Source organism: Babylonia areolata, chromosome 9, assembly GCF_041734735.1.
Source record: "Babylonia areolata isolate BAREFJ2019XMU chromosome 9, ASM4173473v1, whole genome shotgun sequence".
Classification (NCBI taxonomy): domain Eukaryota; kingdom Metazoa; phylum Mollusca; class Gastropoda; order Neogastropoda; family Buccinidae; genus Babylonia; species Babylonia areolata.
Genome location: NC_134884.1, coordinates 12,828,021 through 12,844,050, shown reverse-complemented (window position 1 = coordinate 12,844,050; position 16,030 = coordinate 12,828,021). Strand labels below are relative to the sequence as shown.

General features: G+C 53.3%; 1 protein-coding gene across 8 annotated transcripts in view; it reads right to left on the bottom strand.

Moving 5' to 3' along the window:
• LOC143286063 (hemocyte protein-glutamine gamma-glutamyltransferase-like) overlaps positions 1 to 16,030 on the bottom strand; it is a 131,171-nt gene that overhangs the window by 11,869 nt on the left and 103,272 nt on the right. For all 8 annotated transcript variants that reach the window (XM_076593613.1, XM_076593615.1, XM_076593616.1 and 5 more), the window contains 4 exons: positions 13,293 to 13,553; positions 12,670 to 12,788; positions 11,035 to 11,142; positions 1,714 to 1,891 (listed from right to left, as the gene is read on the bottom strand). In XM_076593613.1, the coding sequence (XP_076449728.1) occupies positions 1,714 to 1,891; positions 11,035 to 11,142; positions 12,670 to 12,788; positions 13,293 to 13,553 (666 nt within the window). The remainder of the gene's footprint in view (positions 1 to 1,713; positions 1,892 to 11,034; positions 11,143 to 12,669; positions 12,789 to 13,292; positions 13,554 to 16,030) is intronic.

Genomic DNA, 16,030 nt, shown 5'->3' with positions numbered 1-16,030 from the left:
CAAACAATATGAGTGATGTCAAAAGAACGAAGAGAAAACTGACACCCAGCCACCACACACTCTTATCACCTACACCCCGGCACTCAAAACTTGCAATCACACACCCACCATCACCCACTCCATCACCATCACCCACCCCATCACCATCACCATCACCCACCCCCACCACCTTCACCCACCCCCATCACTATCACCCACCTCCATCACCATCACCCACCCCATCACAATCACCATCACCCACCCCCATCACCATCACCCACCTCCATCACCATCACCCACCCCATCACAATCACCATCATCCACACCCAATCACCATCACCATCACCCACACCCCACCACCATCACCCACCTCCATCACCCACCCCACCACCATCACCCACCCCCACCACCTTCACCCACCCCCACCACCTTCACCCACCCCCATCACCCACTCCATCACATTCACCCACCCCATCACCCACCCCATCACCATCACCCACCCCCACCACCCTCACCCACCCCCATCACCATCACCCACCCCCATCACCATCACCCACCCCCATCACCATCACCCACACCCAATCACCATCACCATCACCCACACCCCACCACCATCAACCACCCCATCACCATCACCCACACCCCACCACCATCAACCACCCCATCATCATCACCCACACCCAATCACCATCACCCACACCCAATCACCATCACCCACATCCAATCACCATCACCATCACCCACACCCAATCACCATCACCCACACCCCATCACCATCACCCACACCCAATCACCATCACCATCACCCACACCCAATCACCATCACCCACATCCCATCACCATCACCCACACCCCATCACCATCACCCACACCCAATCACCATCACCCACACCCAATCACCATCACCCACATCCAATCACCATCACCATCACCCACACCCCATCACCATCACCCACATCCAATCACCATCACCCCATTACCATCACCCACATCCCATCACCATCACCCCATCACCATCACCCACACCCAATCACCATCACCCACATCCAATCACCATCACCATCACCCCATCACCATCACCCACACCCCATCACCATCACCCACCCCATCACCCACCCCATCACCATCACCCACACCCCATCACCATCACCCACCCCATCACCATCACGAACCCCATCACCCACCCCATCACCATCACCCACACCCCATCACCATCACCCACCCCATCATCCACACCCAATCACCATCACCATCACCCACCCCCTCACCCACCCCATCACCATCACTCACTCCCATCACCATCACCCACTTCCATCACCATCACCCACCCCATCACCATCATCCACACCCACACCCATCACCCACCCCATCACCATCACTCACTCCCATCACCATCACCCACTTCCATCACCATCACCCACCCCATCACCATCACCCACACCCATCACCCACCCCATCACCATCCTCCACACCCAATCACCATCACCATCACCCACCCCATCACCATCCTCCACACCCAATCACCATCACCATCACCCACCCCATCACCATCAGCCACACCCCATCACCATCAGCCACACCCCATAACCATCACCCACCCCATCACCATCATCCACACCCCATCACCATCAGCCACACCCCATCACCCCCACCCCATCACCCCCACCCCATCACCCTATCGCCATCACCCCATCACCATCACCCCCACCCCATCACCCACACGCCATCACCCACGGGTAGTAGCCACAGCAGCGAAGGTCCAGCACTGGCCGTACTTGACGCCCTTGCGTTTCTTGAGGAACTCCTCCAGGATGGCCGAGGACCCGTTCCAGGCGAAGGGCGCCAGGCCGTCATCGTACTTCCCGGACCAGTTCCCGCACAGCACCCCGCTGTCCCGCTCCGTGCTGTTGATCTGGGGCACGGCACACACACTTACTATCATAAGAAGTAGTAGTAGTTGTTGTAGTAGTAGTACTTGTAGTGGTGGGGGTTAGGGGGGTGCACGGGAGGGGTAGTACCTCTAGAGGGGGGGTTTGTCACGCTCTTCCGGGAGTGGTTCGTCCTCTATTGGTCCCCACCGGCACCCAGCTCTCACCTATGGGTCCTAGAAGCTGCTAGCATGCGGCAGCGCCCAATCCCCGGGCAACGGCTTTGACAGGCTGGCTAAACTAGGTGAGGGTAGCCGACAGGTCTCAAACCCACGGTGAGTTAGGGCTTGTCTACCCAAGCATGTGAAGACTGGATCGGGCGGACTCTGCGGAAGAAACCTTCATGGTTCAACGGAGAGGAAGGCGGTTGCAGCAGAGCACTGTAGAGTGCTGAGGGCAGGATGAGGCACACAGGACATCCTGGTCATCCACTGCATCCGTTTCCATCTCCAGTCGTCTTGACCTCGTCTTGCCACTGGATACAGATGGTCTCGGACAAGAGAGTGAGGTCGACGGTGCGCAACTCCTCCTCACTATAAACAAAGTCATCGCGCAAGTCATCAGTCATCCTTCATCCGATACCATCATTTTCCCCAAGCCCTGTGGCGACAGGCGAGCGACGAAGCGACAGGTGGGGGTACACTGACAGTCGTAGCCACGGACCTGCACACAGGCGGCTCAGGCCATAGGATCGTTTTTCACCGACTGGAGCAGCGGTGGAGATCGGCAGCCCCCTGAGCGACTGAGCAGCCCTCTTCAGGACAGCACTGCTCACCTCCATGGCATGAGGAAGGGGCTAGAAAAGGTGCCCTAAACATTGCCTGCTCCACACCACCCTAGTCAGCATACTGCGGCTGATGGGGACCCTACTCAAGCGGTCGACACACAAAGGAAAGAAAGAAGAAAACAAGGAGCACCCCATTGACCATTGCCACATGGAACGTGCGTACGCTTCTGGACAGAGGCGACTCAGACAGACCACAGAGACGCACAGCACTCATTGCGAGTGAACTAGCCAGGTACAACATCGACATCGCTGCCTTAATTGAGACCAGACTGACAGAAGAAGGCGAACTCTGTGAGCAAGGCGCAGGCTACACCTTCTTTTGGAGTGATCGCGGACCTGAAGAGAGACGTGAGGCTGGAGTTGGCTTTGCAGTGAAGACAACCCTAGTTGGCAAACTGGCTGGCCCCCCGAAAGGAGTGAACGATCGCCTGATGACGATGAAACTCCCTTTATGCAACGGGAAGAAGTTTGCCACCACTGTCAGCGCCTACGCGCCCACCATGACCAACCCGCATGAGATCAAGGACAAGTTTTACGAGGACCTGAACACTGTTATCACCACTGTTCCCAATGCAGACAAGCTCATTATTCTTGGTGACTTTAATGCGAGAGTTGGCTGTGACAGCACCTCCTGGGAAGGCGTGATTGGGAAGCATGGGGTTGGCAACTGTAACATCAATGGTCAACTACTTCTCCAGACATGTGCCGAGCACGACCTTCTTATCACAAACACCATCTTCTGCCTCCCTACCCGTAACAGGACGTCATGGATGCATCCTTGCTTGGCATCTCATTGACTTTGTCATCGTCAGGAAGAGGGACAGGCAGGACGTACGAGTCACGAGGGCCATGTGCGGCGCTGAGTGCTGGACAGACTACCGCCTTATCGTCTCCAAACTCAACCTCCGCATCCAGCCCAAGAGACGGCCTCAGGGCATGAAAGCACCCAAACGCCTGAATGTCAACAAGCTGGAGCTAGGCAACATCAAGCAGAGCTTTGCTGACACCCTGGAGGAACGCCTTGAGTCCACCGTGCTGGACAACCAGAATGTGGAGGCAGCATGGGGCGCACTGCATGAGACGGTGTACAATACTGCCATGGAGTGCCTTGGGCCTTCTGCCAGGAAGCACAAAGACTGGTTTGATGAGAACTGCACTGAGATCAAGCAGCTGCTAGAAGACAAACGCCAAGCCTACAGAGCCCACATTGAAGATCCCAAGTCACAGTCAAAGAAAGATATACTGAAGAACGCACGCAGCACCATCCAGCTGAAGCTGCAGCAGATGCAGGATTCCTGGTTGAGCAACAAAGCTGATGAGATCCATGGCTTTGCAGACAGGAACGACATTAAGAACTTCTATAACGGCCTGAAAGTAGTCTACGGTCCCACCACCTCCGGATCTGCTCCACTCCTCAGTGCTGATGGTTCTACCCTAATCACTGACAAGGACGGGATCCTTGAGAGATGGGCTGAACACTTTGACAGTGTACTGAACCGCCCCTCCACCATCAATGATGAAGCCATCGACCGACTCCCCCAGGTGCCAGTCAGTGAGTGGTTGGATGCCATTCCAACTTTGGAGGAGACCCAGAAAGCTATCCGTCTGCTATCCAATGGGAAAGCCCCTGGTTCAGACTCCATTCCAGCTGAGGTCTACAAAGAAGGTGGTATGGCGCTGACTGGGAAGCTTCATCAGCTATTCCAGCTCATCTGGCAGCATGAGGCAGTTCCACAGGACTTCAAAGACGCTTCCATCATACACCTGTACAAGCGCAAAGGAAATCGTCAGGCCTGTGACAACCATCGTGGAATATCCCTGCTGTCCGTCGCAGGCAAGACTCTGGCCAGAGTGCAACTCAACCGTCTCATAGCGCACCTTGAGCAAGGTCTCCTACCAGAGAGCCAGTGTGGCTTCCGGAAAGAACGCGGGACTATCAACATGGTGTTTGCTGCCAGGCAGCTCCAGGAGAAGTGTCAGGAACAGAACGCCGACCTTTACTCCACCTATGTCGATCTGACCAAGGCCTTCGATACTGTTAGCAGAGATGGCCTTTGGAGAATCATGGCGAAGTACGGATGTCCCAGAAAGTTCATCACCATCATACGGCAACTACACGATGGGATGCTGGCCTGAGTCCAAGACAACGGAGAGACTTCAGAACTATTCCCTGTCTCCAACGGAGTCAAGCAAGGGTGTGTTCTTGCCCCCACCCTGTTCAGTCTCATGTTTTCAGCCATGCTGACAGATGCCTTCAGAGACGCTGACGTAGGCATTGGCATCAGGTACCGCACAGATGGCTCACTCTTCAACCTCAGGAGGCTTCAAGCAAAAACCAAGGTGAGGACAGACACCGTCAACGACTTCCTGTTTGCTGATGACTGCGCTCTCAACGCTGCCTCCGAAGCTGACATGCAACACAGCGTCGACAAGTTCTCTGCTGCCTGTGACAATTCTGGCCTCACAATCAGCACAAAGAAGACTGAGGTGATGCACCAGCCAGCTCCAGGAAAGCCTTACGTTGAACCAAACATCTTCATCAACGGGCAACGACTGAACGCGGTGGACAAGTTCACATACCTGGGCAGTACACTCTCTCGCACAGTTGTCATCGACGACGAGGTGAATGCCAGACACGCCAAAGCCAGTGCTGCCTTCGGCAGACTCCATAAAAACGTTTGGAACAGGAGAGGCATCACCCTGGAGACGAAGCTCAAAGTATACAAGGCCATAGTTCTCACCACACTGCTCTATGGATCTGAATCATGGACGGTCTACAAACACCACGCCAAAAAGCTGAACCACTTCCATACCACCAGCCTCAGAAAACTTCTCGGCATAAAGTGGCAAGAGAAGATCCCTGACACAGAGGTGCTCACTCGTGCAAACTTGCCCAGCATCTACGCCATCTTGATGTAGGCCATGTAGTTCGCATGCCAGACCACCGGCTCCCCAAGAAACTGCTGTACGGCGAACTCCAACATGGCAAGCGCTCCCATGGAGGCCAAAAGAAGCGCTTCAAAGACACTCTGAAAGCTTCTCTGAAGGCCTTCAACATCACCCACGACACATGGGAGCTGAATGCAATGGACAGACCAAAGTGGCGTTCAGCTGTCCACAAAGGCGCCAAATCCTGTGAGGCCAACAGAATCGCTGCAGCAGAGCAACGCAGACAGGCCAGGAAAAGCAGGGCCAGCAAGTCCCCGACAGCCGCCACCATCCCCTGTCCACACTGCGTCAGAACCTTCCAGGCGCGAATTGGCCTGACCAGTCATCTGCGCACCCACAGAGCCAACCCACCCACCCCCAAGATGACTAGATGGTCCTCGTCGATCCCGACGGACGAACCACACCACAACTTGTAGAGGTAGTAGTAGTATTGTTATTGTTATTGGTATTATCTTTATCATTATTATCATTATCATTAGTAGTATTTTGTAAAGTATCATTATTATCATTATTATTATCATCATCATCATAATCATTATCATCATTATTATCATCAGCACGAGCATTAACGCCTAATCTTGAAAATAAGTCCTAGCCGTTTACAAACAACAAAAAAAGAGTTCTGAGGCACAACACACAAGAGTTCATGGTGACTGCCCATAACACACGGAGTTCATGTGATCTGGGGCACAACACAATGTTCATGTTCATCTCGGACACAACACACTGTTCATGTTGATCTCAGGCACAAATGACACAGTGCTCCTGGTCGATATTCTGTTAAGTTCTGGTTGAGTTGTTCTATTGCTTTCTGGAAGAATCGTTTTAACCTAAAATGGTAAACTTCAATAAAAACGAAGTGATACTGTGTTCATTATCAGGCTGTAAGAATAAATGCTAACAGATGTTTGAAGATATCAACACATCTGCATCTGTACTAGAATCTGTACCACAAGTCCTGTCACACGCAAACATTGAGGGAGAGAGAGGTGGGGGTAAATGTACTGCAGTAGGGCGGTGGGGGCAGGAAAGAGAGAGGGGAGAGTGACACAGGGACACAGGGATAGACCAGGAGAATGACACAGACCAGAAGAGTGACACAGGGACACAGTGACAGACCAGAGTGACACAGGGACAGACCAGAGTGACACAGGGACAGACCAGGACAGTGACACAGGGACAGACCAGAATGACACAGGGTGACACAGGGACAGACCAGGACAGTGACACAGCGACAGACCAGAGTGACACAGGGACAGACCAGAGTGACACAGGGACAGACCAGGACAGTGACACAGGGACAGACCGGGACAGTGACACAGCGACAGACCAGAGTGACACAGGGACAGACCAGAGTGACACAGGGACAGACCAGGACAGTGACACAGCGACAGACCAGAGTGACACAGGGACAGACCAGAGTGACACAGGGACAGACCAGGACAGTGACACAGGGACAGACCAGAGTGACACAGGGACAGACCAGGACTGTGACACAGGGACAGACCAGGACAGTGACACAGGGACAGACCAGAGTGACACAGGGACAGACCAGGACAGTGACACAGCGACAGACCAGAGTGACACAGGGACAGACCAGGACAGTGACACAGGGACAGCCCAGAGTGACACAGGGGCAGACCAGAGTGACACAGGGACAGACCAGGACTGTGACACAGGGACAGACCAGAGTGACACAGGGACAGACCAGGACAGTGACACAGCGACAGACCAGAGTGACACAGGGACAGACCAGGACAGTGACACAGGGACAGCCCAGAGTGACACAGGGGCAGACCAGAGTGACACAGGGACAGACCAGGACTGTGACACAGGGACAGACCAGAGTGACACAGGGACAGACCAGGAGAGTGACACAGGGACAGACCAGAGTGACACAGGGACAGACCAGAGTGACACAGGGACAGACCAGGAGAGTGACACAGGGACAGACAAGAGTGACACAGGGACAGCCCAGAGTGACACAGGGACAGACCAGGACAGTGACACAGGGACAGACCAGAGTGACACAGGGACAGCCCAGAGTGACACAGGGACAGACCAGGACAGTGACACAGGGCCTAGGGACAGACCAGAGTGACACAGGAGCAGACCAGGACAGTGACACAGGGACCGACCAGAGTGACACAGGGACAGACCAGGACAGTGACACAGGGACCGACCAGAGTGACACAGGGACAGACCAGGACAGTGACACAGGGACAGACCAGAGTGACACAGGGGCAGACCAGGACAGTGACACAGGGACAGACCAGAGTGACACAGGGGCAGACGAGGACAGTGACACAGGGACAGACCAGAGTGACACAGGGACAGACCAGGACAGTGACACATGGACAGACCAGAGTGACACAGGGACAGACCAGGACAGTGACACAGGGACAGACCAGAGTGACACAGGGACAGACCAGGACTGTGACACAGGGACAGACCAGGACAGTGACACAGGGACAGACCAGAGTGACACAGGGACAGACCAGGACAGTGACACAGGGACAGACCGGGACAGTGACACAGGGACAGACCAGAGTGACACAGGGACAGACCAGGACAGTGACACAGGGACAGACCAGGACAGTGACACAGGGACAGACCAGGACAGTGACACAGGGACAGACCAGAGTGACACAGGGACAGACCAGGACAGTGACACAGGGACAGACCAGAGTGACACAGGGACAGACCAGAGTGACACAGGGACAGACCAGGACAGTGACACAGGGACAGACCAGGACAGTGACCAGGACAGTGACACAGGGACAGACCAGGACAGTGACACAGGGACAGACCAGAGTGACACAGGGACAGACCAGGACAGTGACACAGGGACAGACCAGGACAGTGACCAGGACAGTGACACAGGGACAGACCAGGACAGTGACACAGGGACAGACCAGAGTGACACAGGGACAGACCAGGACAGTGACACAGGAACAGACCAGAGTGACACAGGGACAGACCAGAGTGACACAGGGACAGACCAGAGTGACACAGGGACAGACCAGGACGACACAGGGACAGACCGGGACAGTGACACAGGGACAGACCAGGAGAGTGACACAGGGACAAACCGGGACAGTGACACAGGGACAGACCAGAGTGACACAGGGACAGACCAGAGTGACACAGGGACAGACCAGGACGACACAGGGACAGACCGGGACAGTGACACAGGGACAAACCGGGACAGTGACACAGGGACAGACCAGGACAGTGACACAGGGACAGACCAGGACAGTGACACAGGGACAAACCGGGACAGTGACACAGGGACAGACCAGGAGAGTGACACAGGGACAAACCGGGACAGTGACACAGGGACAGACCGGGACAGTGACACAGGGACAGACCGGGACAGTGACACAGGGACAGACCAGGACAGTGACACAGGGACAGACCAGGACAGTGACACAGGGACAGACCGGGACAGTGACACAGGGACAGACCAGGACAGTGACACAGGGACAGACCAGGACAGTGACACAGGGACAAACCGGGACAGTGACACAGGGACAGACCAGGACAGTGACACAGGGACAAACCGGGACAGTGACACAGGGACAGACCAGGATAGTGACACAGGGACAGACCAGGACAGTGACACAGGGACAGACCAGGACAGTGACACAGGGACAGACCAGGACAGTGACACAGGGACAGACCAGGACAGTGACACAGGGACAGACCAGAGTGACACAGGGACAGTCCAGGACAGTGACACAGGGACAGACCAGGACAGTGACACAGGGACAGACCAGGACAGTGACCAGGACAGTGACACAGGGACAGACCAGGACAGTGACACAGGGACAGACCAGGACAGTGACCAGCACAGTGACACAGGGACACAGGGACAGACCAGCACAGTGACACAGCGACAGACCGGGACAGTGACACAGACCAGGAGAATGACACAGGGACAGACCAGGACAGTGACACAGGGACAGACCAGGACAGTGACACAGGGACAGACCAGGACTGTGACACAGGGACAGACCAGGACAGTGACACAGGGACAGACCAGGACTGTGACACAGGGACAGACCAGGACAGTGACACAGGGACAGACCAGAGTGACACAGGGACAGACCAGGACAGTGACACAGGGACAGACCAGAGTAACACAGGGACAGACCAGAGTGACACAGGGACAGACCAGGACAGTGACACAGGGACAGACCAGAGTGACACAGGGACAGACCAGGACAGTGACACAGGGACAGACCAGGACAGTGACACAGGGACAGTCCAGGACAGTGACACAGGGACAGACCAGGACAGGGACAGACCAGGACAGTGACACAGGGACAGACCAGGACAGTGACACAGGGACAGACCAGAGTGACACAGGGACAGACCAGGACAGTGACACAGGGACAGACCAGGACAGTGACACAGGGACAGACCAGGACAGTGACCAGGACAGTGACACAGGGACAGACCAGGACAGTGACACAGGGACAGACCAGAGTGACACAGGGACAGACCAGAGTGACACAGGGACAGACCAGAGTGACACAGGGACAGACCAGGACAGTGACACAGGGACAGACCAGGACAGTGACACAGGGACAGACCAGAGTGACACAGGGACAGACCAGAGTGACACAGGGACAGACCAGGACAGTGACACAGGGACAGACCAGGACAGTGACACAGGGACAGACCAGCACAGTGACACAGGGACAGACCAGCACAGTGACACAGGGACAGACCAGGACAGTGACCAGGACAGTGACACAGGGACAGACCAGGACAGTGACACAGGGACAGACCAGAGTGACACAGGGACAGACCAGAGTGACACAGGGACAGACCAGAGTGACACAGGGACAGACCAGGACAGTGACACAGGGACAGACCAGGACAGTGACACAGGGACAGACCAGAGTGACACAGGGACAGACCAGCACAGTGACACAGGGACAGACCAGCACAGTGACACAGCGACAGACCAGCACAGTGACACAGGGACAGACCAGAGTGACACAGGGACGACAGTGACACAGGGACAGACCAGGACAGTGACACAGGGACAGACCAGAGTGACACAGGGACAGACCAGAGTGACACAGGGACAGACCAGAGTGACACAGGGACAGACCAGGACAGTGACACAGGGACAGACCAGAGTGACACAGGGACAAACCGGGACAGTGACACAGGGACAGACCAGCACAGTGACACAGGGACAGACCAGAGTGACACAGGGACAAACCGGGACAGTGACACAGCGACAGACCAGGACAGTGACACAGGGACAGACCAGAGTGACACAGGGACAAACCGGGACAGTGACACAGGGACAGACCAGGACAGTGACACAGCGACAGACCGACAGAAGGAGGACGGCCCATGGCCCTGACTCACCACACGGCAGATGGCCCGGACCACCTGTACCGGGTTGTTGCGGGCCTGGTCCCCCAGCTCTGACTTCTCCAGCAGCGCCAAGGCCGCGAACAGACACAGGTCATCAAACTGTGGGCACACACACACACACACACGCACACACGCACGCACGCACGCACGCACGCACGCGCACGCACACCCACCCAACCACCAACCCACCCACACAGACACACACACACACACACACACACACACACACACACACACACACACACACACACACACATTTTAATATCATGATGCAGACACCATATTCTTCAGAAACAAATCATAAATTTGATTTTTTAAATGACTGAAGATGTAATATATTCATCTATCGATCTATCTGTACATCAGTCTGTCTATACGTATGTTTGTTTGTGTGCACGCACGCGTATGCCCGTGTGTAAATCACAGTTTGTGAAATACTTATGATTCCTGAAATATATAAATAATTATTTATCTGCTTGACATGCGTATGCGTGTGTGTTAATCAGTTTGTGAAATACTCATAATTCCTGACATGTATATATAAATGATAGTTATCTGCATGACATATATTTGAATACCATCAGTGTACCTTTTTTTTTAGTGTACAGTTGTTATACCTGTAAATCCTCAACGTACCCTCATGAGAACTAAAACAGCCTAACGTTAAACGTCTAGCACAAAGTTAACAAAAAACCAACACTCTACACGACTCAGACACTAGCACACCCTGCACGGTAAAGTACACCCCGGTATAGACAACCACAACTACACAGCAAAGCCTGCAGACTGACCTGACCACAGCTAAACACCACACAGCCTGACCTGTCCACAGCTAAACACCATACAGACTGACCTGACCACAGTTAAACACCACACAGACTGACCTGACCACAGTTAAACACCACACACCCTGACCTGACCACAGCTAAACACAATACAGACTGACCTGACAACAGCTAAACACCATACAGACTGACCTGACAACAGCTAAACACCACACAGCCTGACCTGACCACAGCTAAACACCACACAGACTGACCTGACCACAGTTAAACACCACACAGACTGACCTGACCACAGTTAAACACCACACAGACTGACCTGACCACAGTTAAACACCACACAGACTGACCTGACCACAGTTAAACACCACACAGACTGACCTGACCACAGCTAAACACCACACACCCTGACCTGACCACAGCTAAACACAATACAGACTGACCTGACAACAGCTAAACACCACACAGCCTGACCTGTCCACAGCTAAACACAATACAGACTGACCTGACCACAGTTAAACACCACACAGATGACCTGACCACAGCTAAACACCACACAGACTGACCTGACCACAGCTAAACACCACACAGACTGACCTGTCCACAGCTAAACACCACACAGACTGACCTGACCAGAGTTAAACACCACACAGACTGACCTGACCACAGTTAAACACTACACAGACTGACCTGTCCACAGCTAAACACCACACAGACTGACCTGACCAGAGTTAAACACCATACAGACTGACCTGACCAGAGCTAAACACCACACAGATGACCTGACCACAGCTAAACACCACACAGACTGACCTGACCACAGCTAAACACCACACAGACTGACCTGACCAAAGTTCCAGGGCCGGACACAGAACTTGCCCACCGTGCCCAGCCAGATCCGACCCGTCTCGCGAAGCACGTGCTCGTCACGCTCAGTGCTGTTCTCCAGGAACACGTCGTCCGCTGAACATGTCGGTCACAGGGTGGGGGGTGAGGGGGGGGGGTAGTCAGTGGGGGGCCGGGGGGGGGGAGGGGTAAGTGCATGGGTATGGGTGACGTGGATGGACGGGTGGATGTATGTATGAATGAAAATAGCACATGTGTACATTCCTGTAAACTCACACACACACACACACACACACACCACGAACACCACCACTCTTTGTGTCCGAGTCTGACGGACAAGGGTGAGCTTGCATAATTGCGTGTGTGTGTGTGTGTGTGTGTGTGTGTGTGTGTGTGTGTGCGTGTGCGCGCGCGTAGGTTTGTGTGTGTGTGTGTGTGTGTGGGTGTGTGTTCGCTGGCGTGTGTGCGTGTGGTGTGTGTGTGTGTGTGTGCGTGCGTGCGTGCGTGCGTGCGTGCGTGCGTGCGTGCGTGTGTGTATGGGTGTGTGTGGGTGGGTGGGTGCGAGGACAATGTGTGCTTGCATGCGAGTGTGTGTATGTGTGTACTCCCGCACCAGCTGACCTTGGTTCCAGGGGTTGAAGAGCAGGTAGATGTCGTCAGGGTGCTTGTAGCGGTGCTTCTCCACCTCCCCGGACGCCGGCTGGTGGATGGAGTCGATGAACATCTCGTAGCGGCCCACGATGGCGTCAGCGGCTGACGTCACCTTCAACGTCACCGCACGCTCCATGACGCTGCTGATCTCATAGGTCCAGTCTCCAGGCAGAGCCTCTGAGGTCTTCCGCACAGAGATGACGCTGCCTTTACTCTGAAGGGGGCGGCTGCCTGTGTGGGCAGTGGGTTTGTTGTGTGTCATTCACTGATGGTTCTCACTTTAGTTCAGGTGGTAAGGAAGGAAGGAGGGGGGGGGGGGAGATTCAGGTAAGAATTTCGTTTCTTCCCCTTACACTGTTTTTGATTGTCCATTAAAAACAACAGCAGTTTCCTATATAAAAGAAACAATGAAACTAGACGAGAGAGTGTATGTATGTGTTTGTGTGCGTGTGTGCTGTGGTGTAAATGTGTGTGAGAGAGAGACAGAGAGAGAGAGAGAGTTCACCAAAATGTTTTCTATCTTTGGGTCTTGTTTAAGACTGTACCTGACTTAGTTGTATGTAATTTTTAATATCTCTCTCTCTCTCTCTCTCTCTCTCTCTCTCTCTGTCCTCCCCAAGAGTCAGCAGACTGAACAGCTCTGGACACACGTCACCTGCCACCTGACAGCTGTTAGAATCACGTCCCCTGCCACCTGACAGCTGTTAGAATCACGTCCCCTGACACCTGACAGCTGTTAGAATCACGTCCCCTGCCACCTGACAGCTGTTAGAATCACGTCCCCTGACACCTGACAGCTGTTAGAATCATGTCTCATGGCCCACATGTTGGTTAGTTCCTCCGTGACACTAACAGGAAGCATGGGGATCAAGGTCAAAGTTCAAAGTTCCCCCAAACACACACATCTTGTCCCTGCTCCAACCCTCACCCCTCATTCCATTCCACACACAGGTGGGAACTGTACTCGCTAACAGCAATGCACGCATAGATATATATATATATATATATATAGAGAGAGAGAGAGAGAGATACAGAGAGGGATACAGAGAGAACTGAATTCTGGATTGAACTGAAATTATTTTATTTAATGAGGGAATGGAATAAGCAAGGAAATGCTTTTGACAACCGACCCTCAGGGCATGCAAGTCAAACAAACAAAAGAGAGAGAGAGGGGGTGAGACAGAGAGAGAGAGAGAGAGAGAGAGAGAGGGAGAGAGAGAACGTAGCATAACAAAACAAGATAAATGCAATTACTACTGCTATTTCATTTACACACACACACACACACACACAGTGTTGGAGTATGGAGGATTACTACAAAATGATGTTTTCATGCCCAGAACAAACATTTCCAAATACACAACAATGTCACATAAAAGTTGAAAAAACACAAATGTCTTTTAGCCCCAAAAGTGTAGCTAGACAACATTTGCAAATTTAATCATCTTACGTATAGCTAAAAAATGACCTTAGCATATGAGTAGCATATTACAAAATTAAAAACCGATTTTGGAGACAAATATTTTTCTAGGAACATATCCATTTCGCAGCTGATTATAAATGGGACAGAGAGAGAGAGGGAGAGAGAGAGGGGGGGGAGAGAGAGGGGGAGAGAGAGGCAGGGAGAGAGAGAGGGAGAGAGAGAGAGCAACAATCTATCAGTGAACGATGGAGCAGGGGTGACTGACAGGAACCACACATTTCCTCCAAGCCACAGACTCAGGTCGTTCATAGCTGTCTGGGTCGTCCAGTACAGGTCAGTGAAAGGCGGTACAGTACGGTGTAGACAGCACACAGATGACTTCCTCTTCCTTCATCTCTTGCTGTTTATTGCCCAGCTAACCGCACGGGGCGCTATGAGGGCTGGTCCTCCTCCTTCACCTTGTGTGCTATGAGGGCTGGTCCTCTTCCTTCACCCTGTGTGCTATGAGGGCTGGTCCTTTTCCTTCACCCTGTGTGCTATGAGGGCTGGTCCTTTTCCTTCACCCTGTGTGCTATGAGGGCTGGTCCTCTTCCTTCACCTTGTGTGCTATGAGGGCTGGTCCTCTTCCTTCACCCTGTGTGCTATGAGGGCTGGTCCTCAGCCTTCACCTTGTGTGCAGTCACCTTCCGGTGAAGACAGAAAACAAATGACTTCCGGTACCCTGAACCCGTGTCCATCACTTGTGGGTGGAGACCTAAACGGATTGCCTCCTTGTTGCTGTGTATCTGTCTGTCTGATTCCTGCTAAAACGTATTTTGCCGCTGCCCCGTTTTGGATTGTGACATTCCTGTTATGCTTGAGAAACTGGACGGGAGAAAACTACGAAGTATTTTACCAAAGCACTCGTTGTTTCCAATAAAATGCTTCAATGGAAAAAAAAAACCGCCTTCAGGTCTTTCACTATTTCACACTATTCTTGAGCCTAACAGAAATAGGTGGTCAGAGATTGCTCCACAGAACTGGACAAAGTGACACTTTCACACCAAACCACATCGCTGGTCATATGGCCCACCAGAAATATGGACGGCGAGGCAGGAAGACGTTAATGTCTCGAACCACACAAGTACTGACCTAATTCATCTCCCACAAATCTGAGAATCACAGATTCTTCGTTGTCAACGGAGGCTGTTTTTCTTAGCAGAAGAAAGGCCCATGATGAAGACTTTCTACCTGGAGACAGAACACAGACTGACAAACACACTCATGGACACAGAAAAAGGCAGAA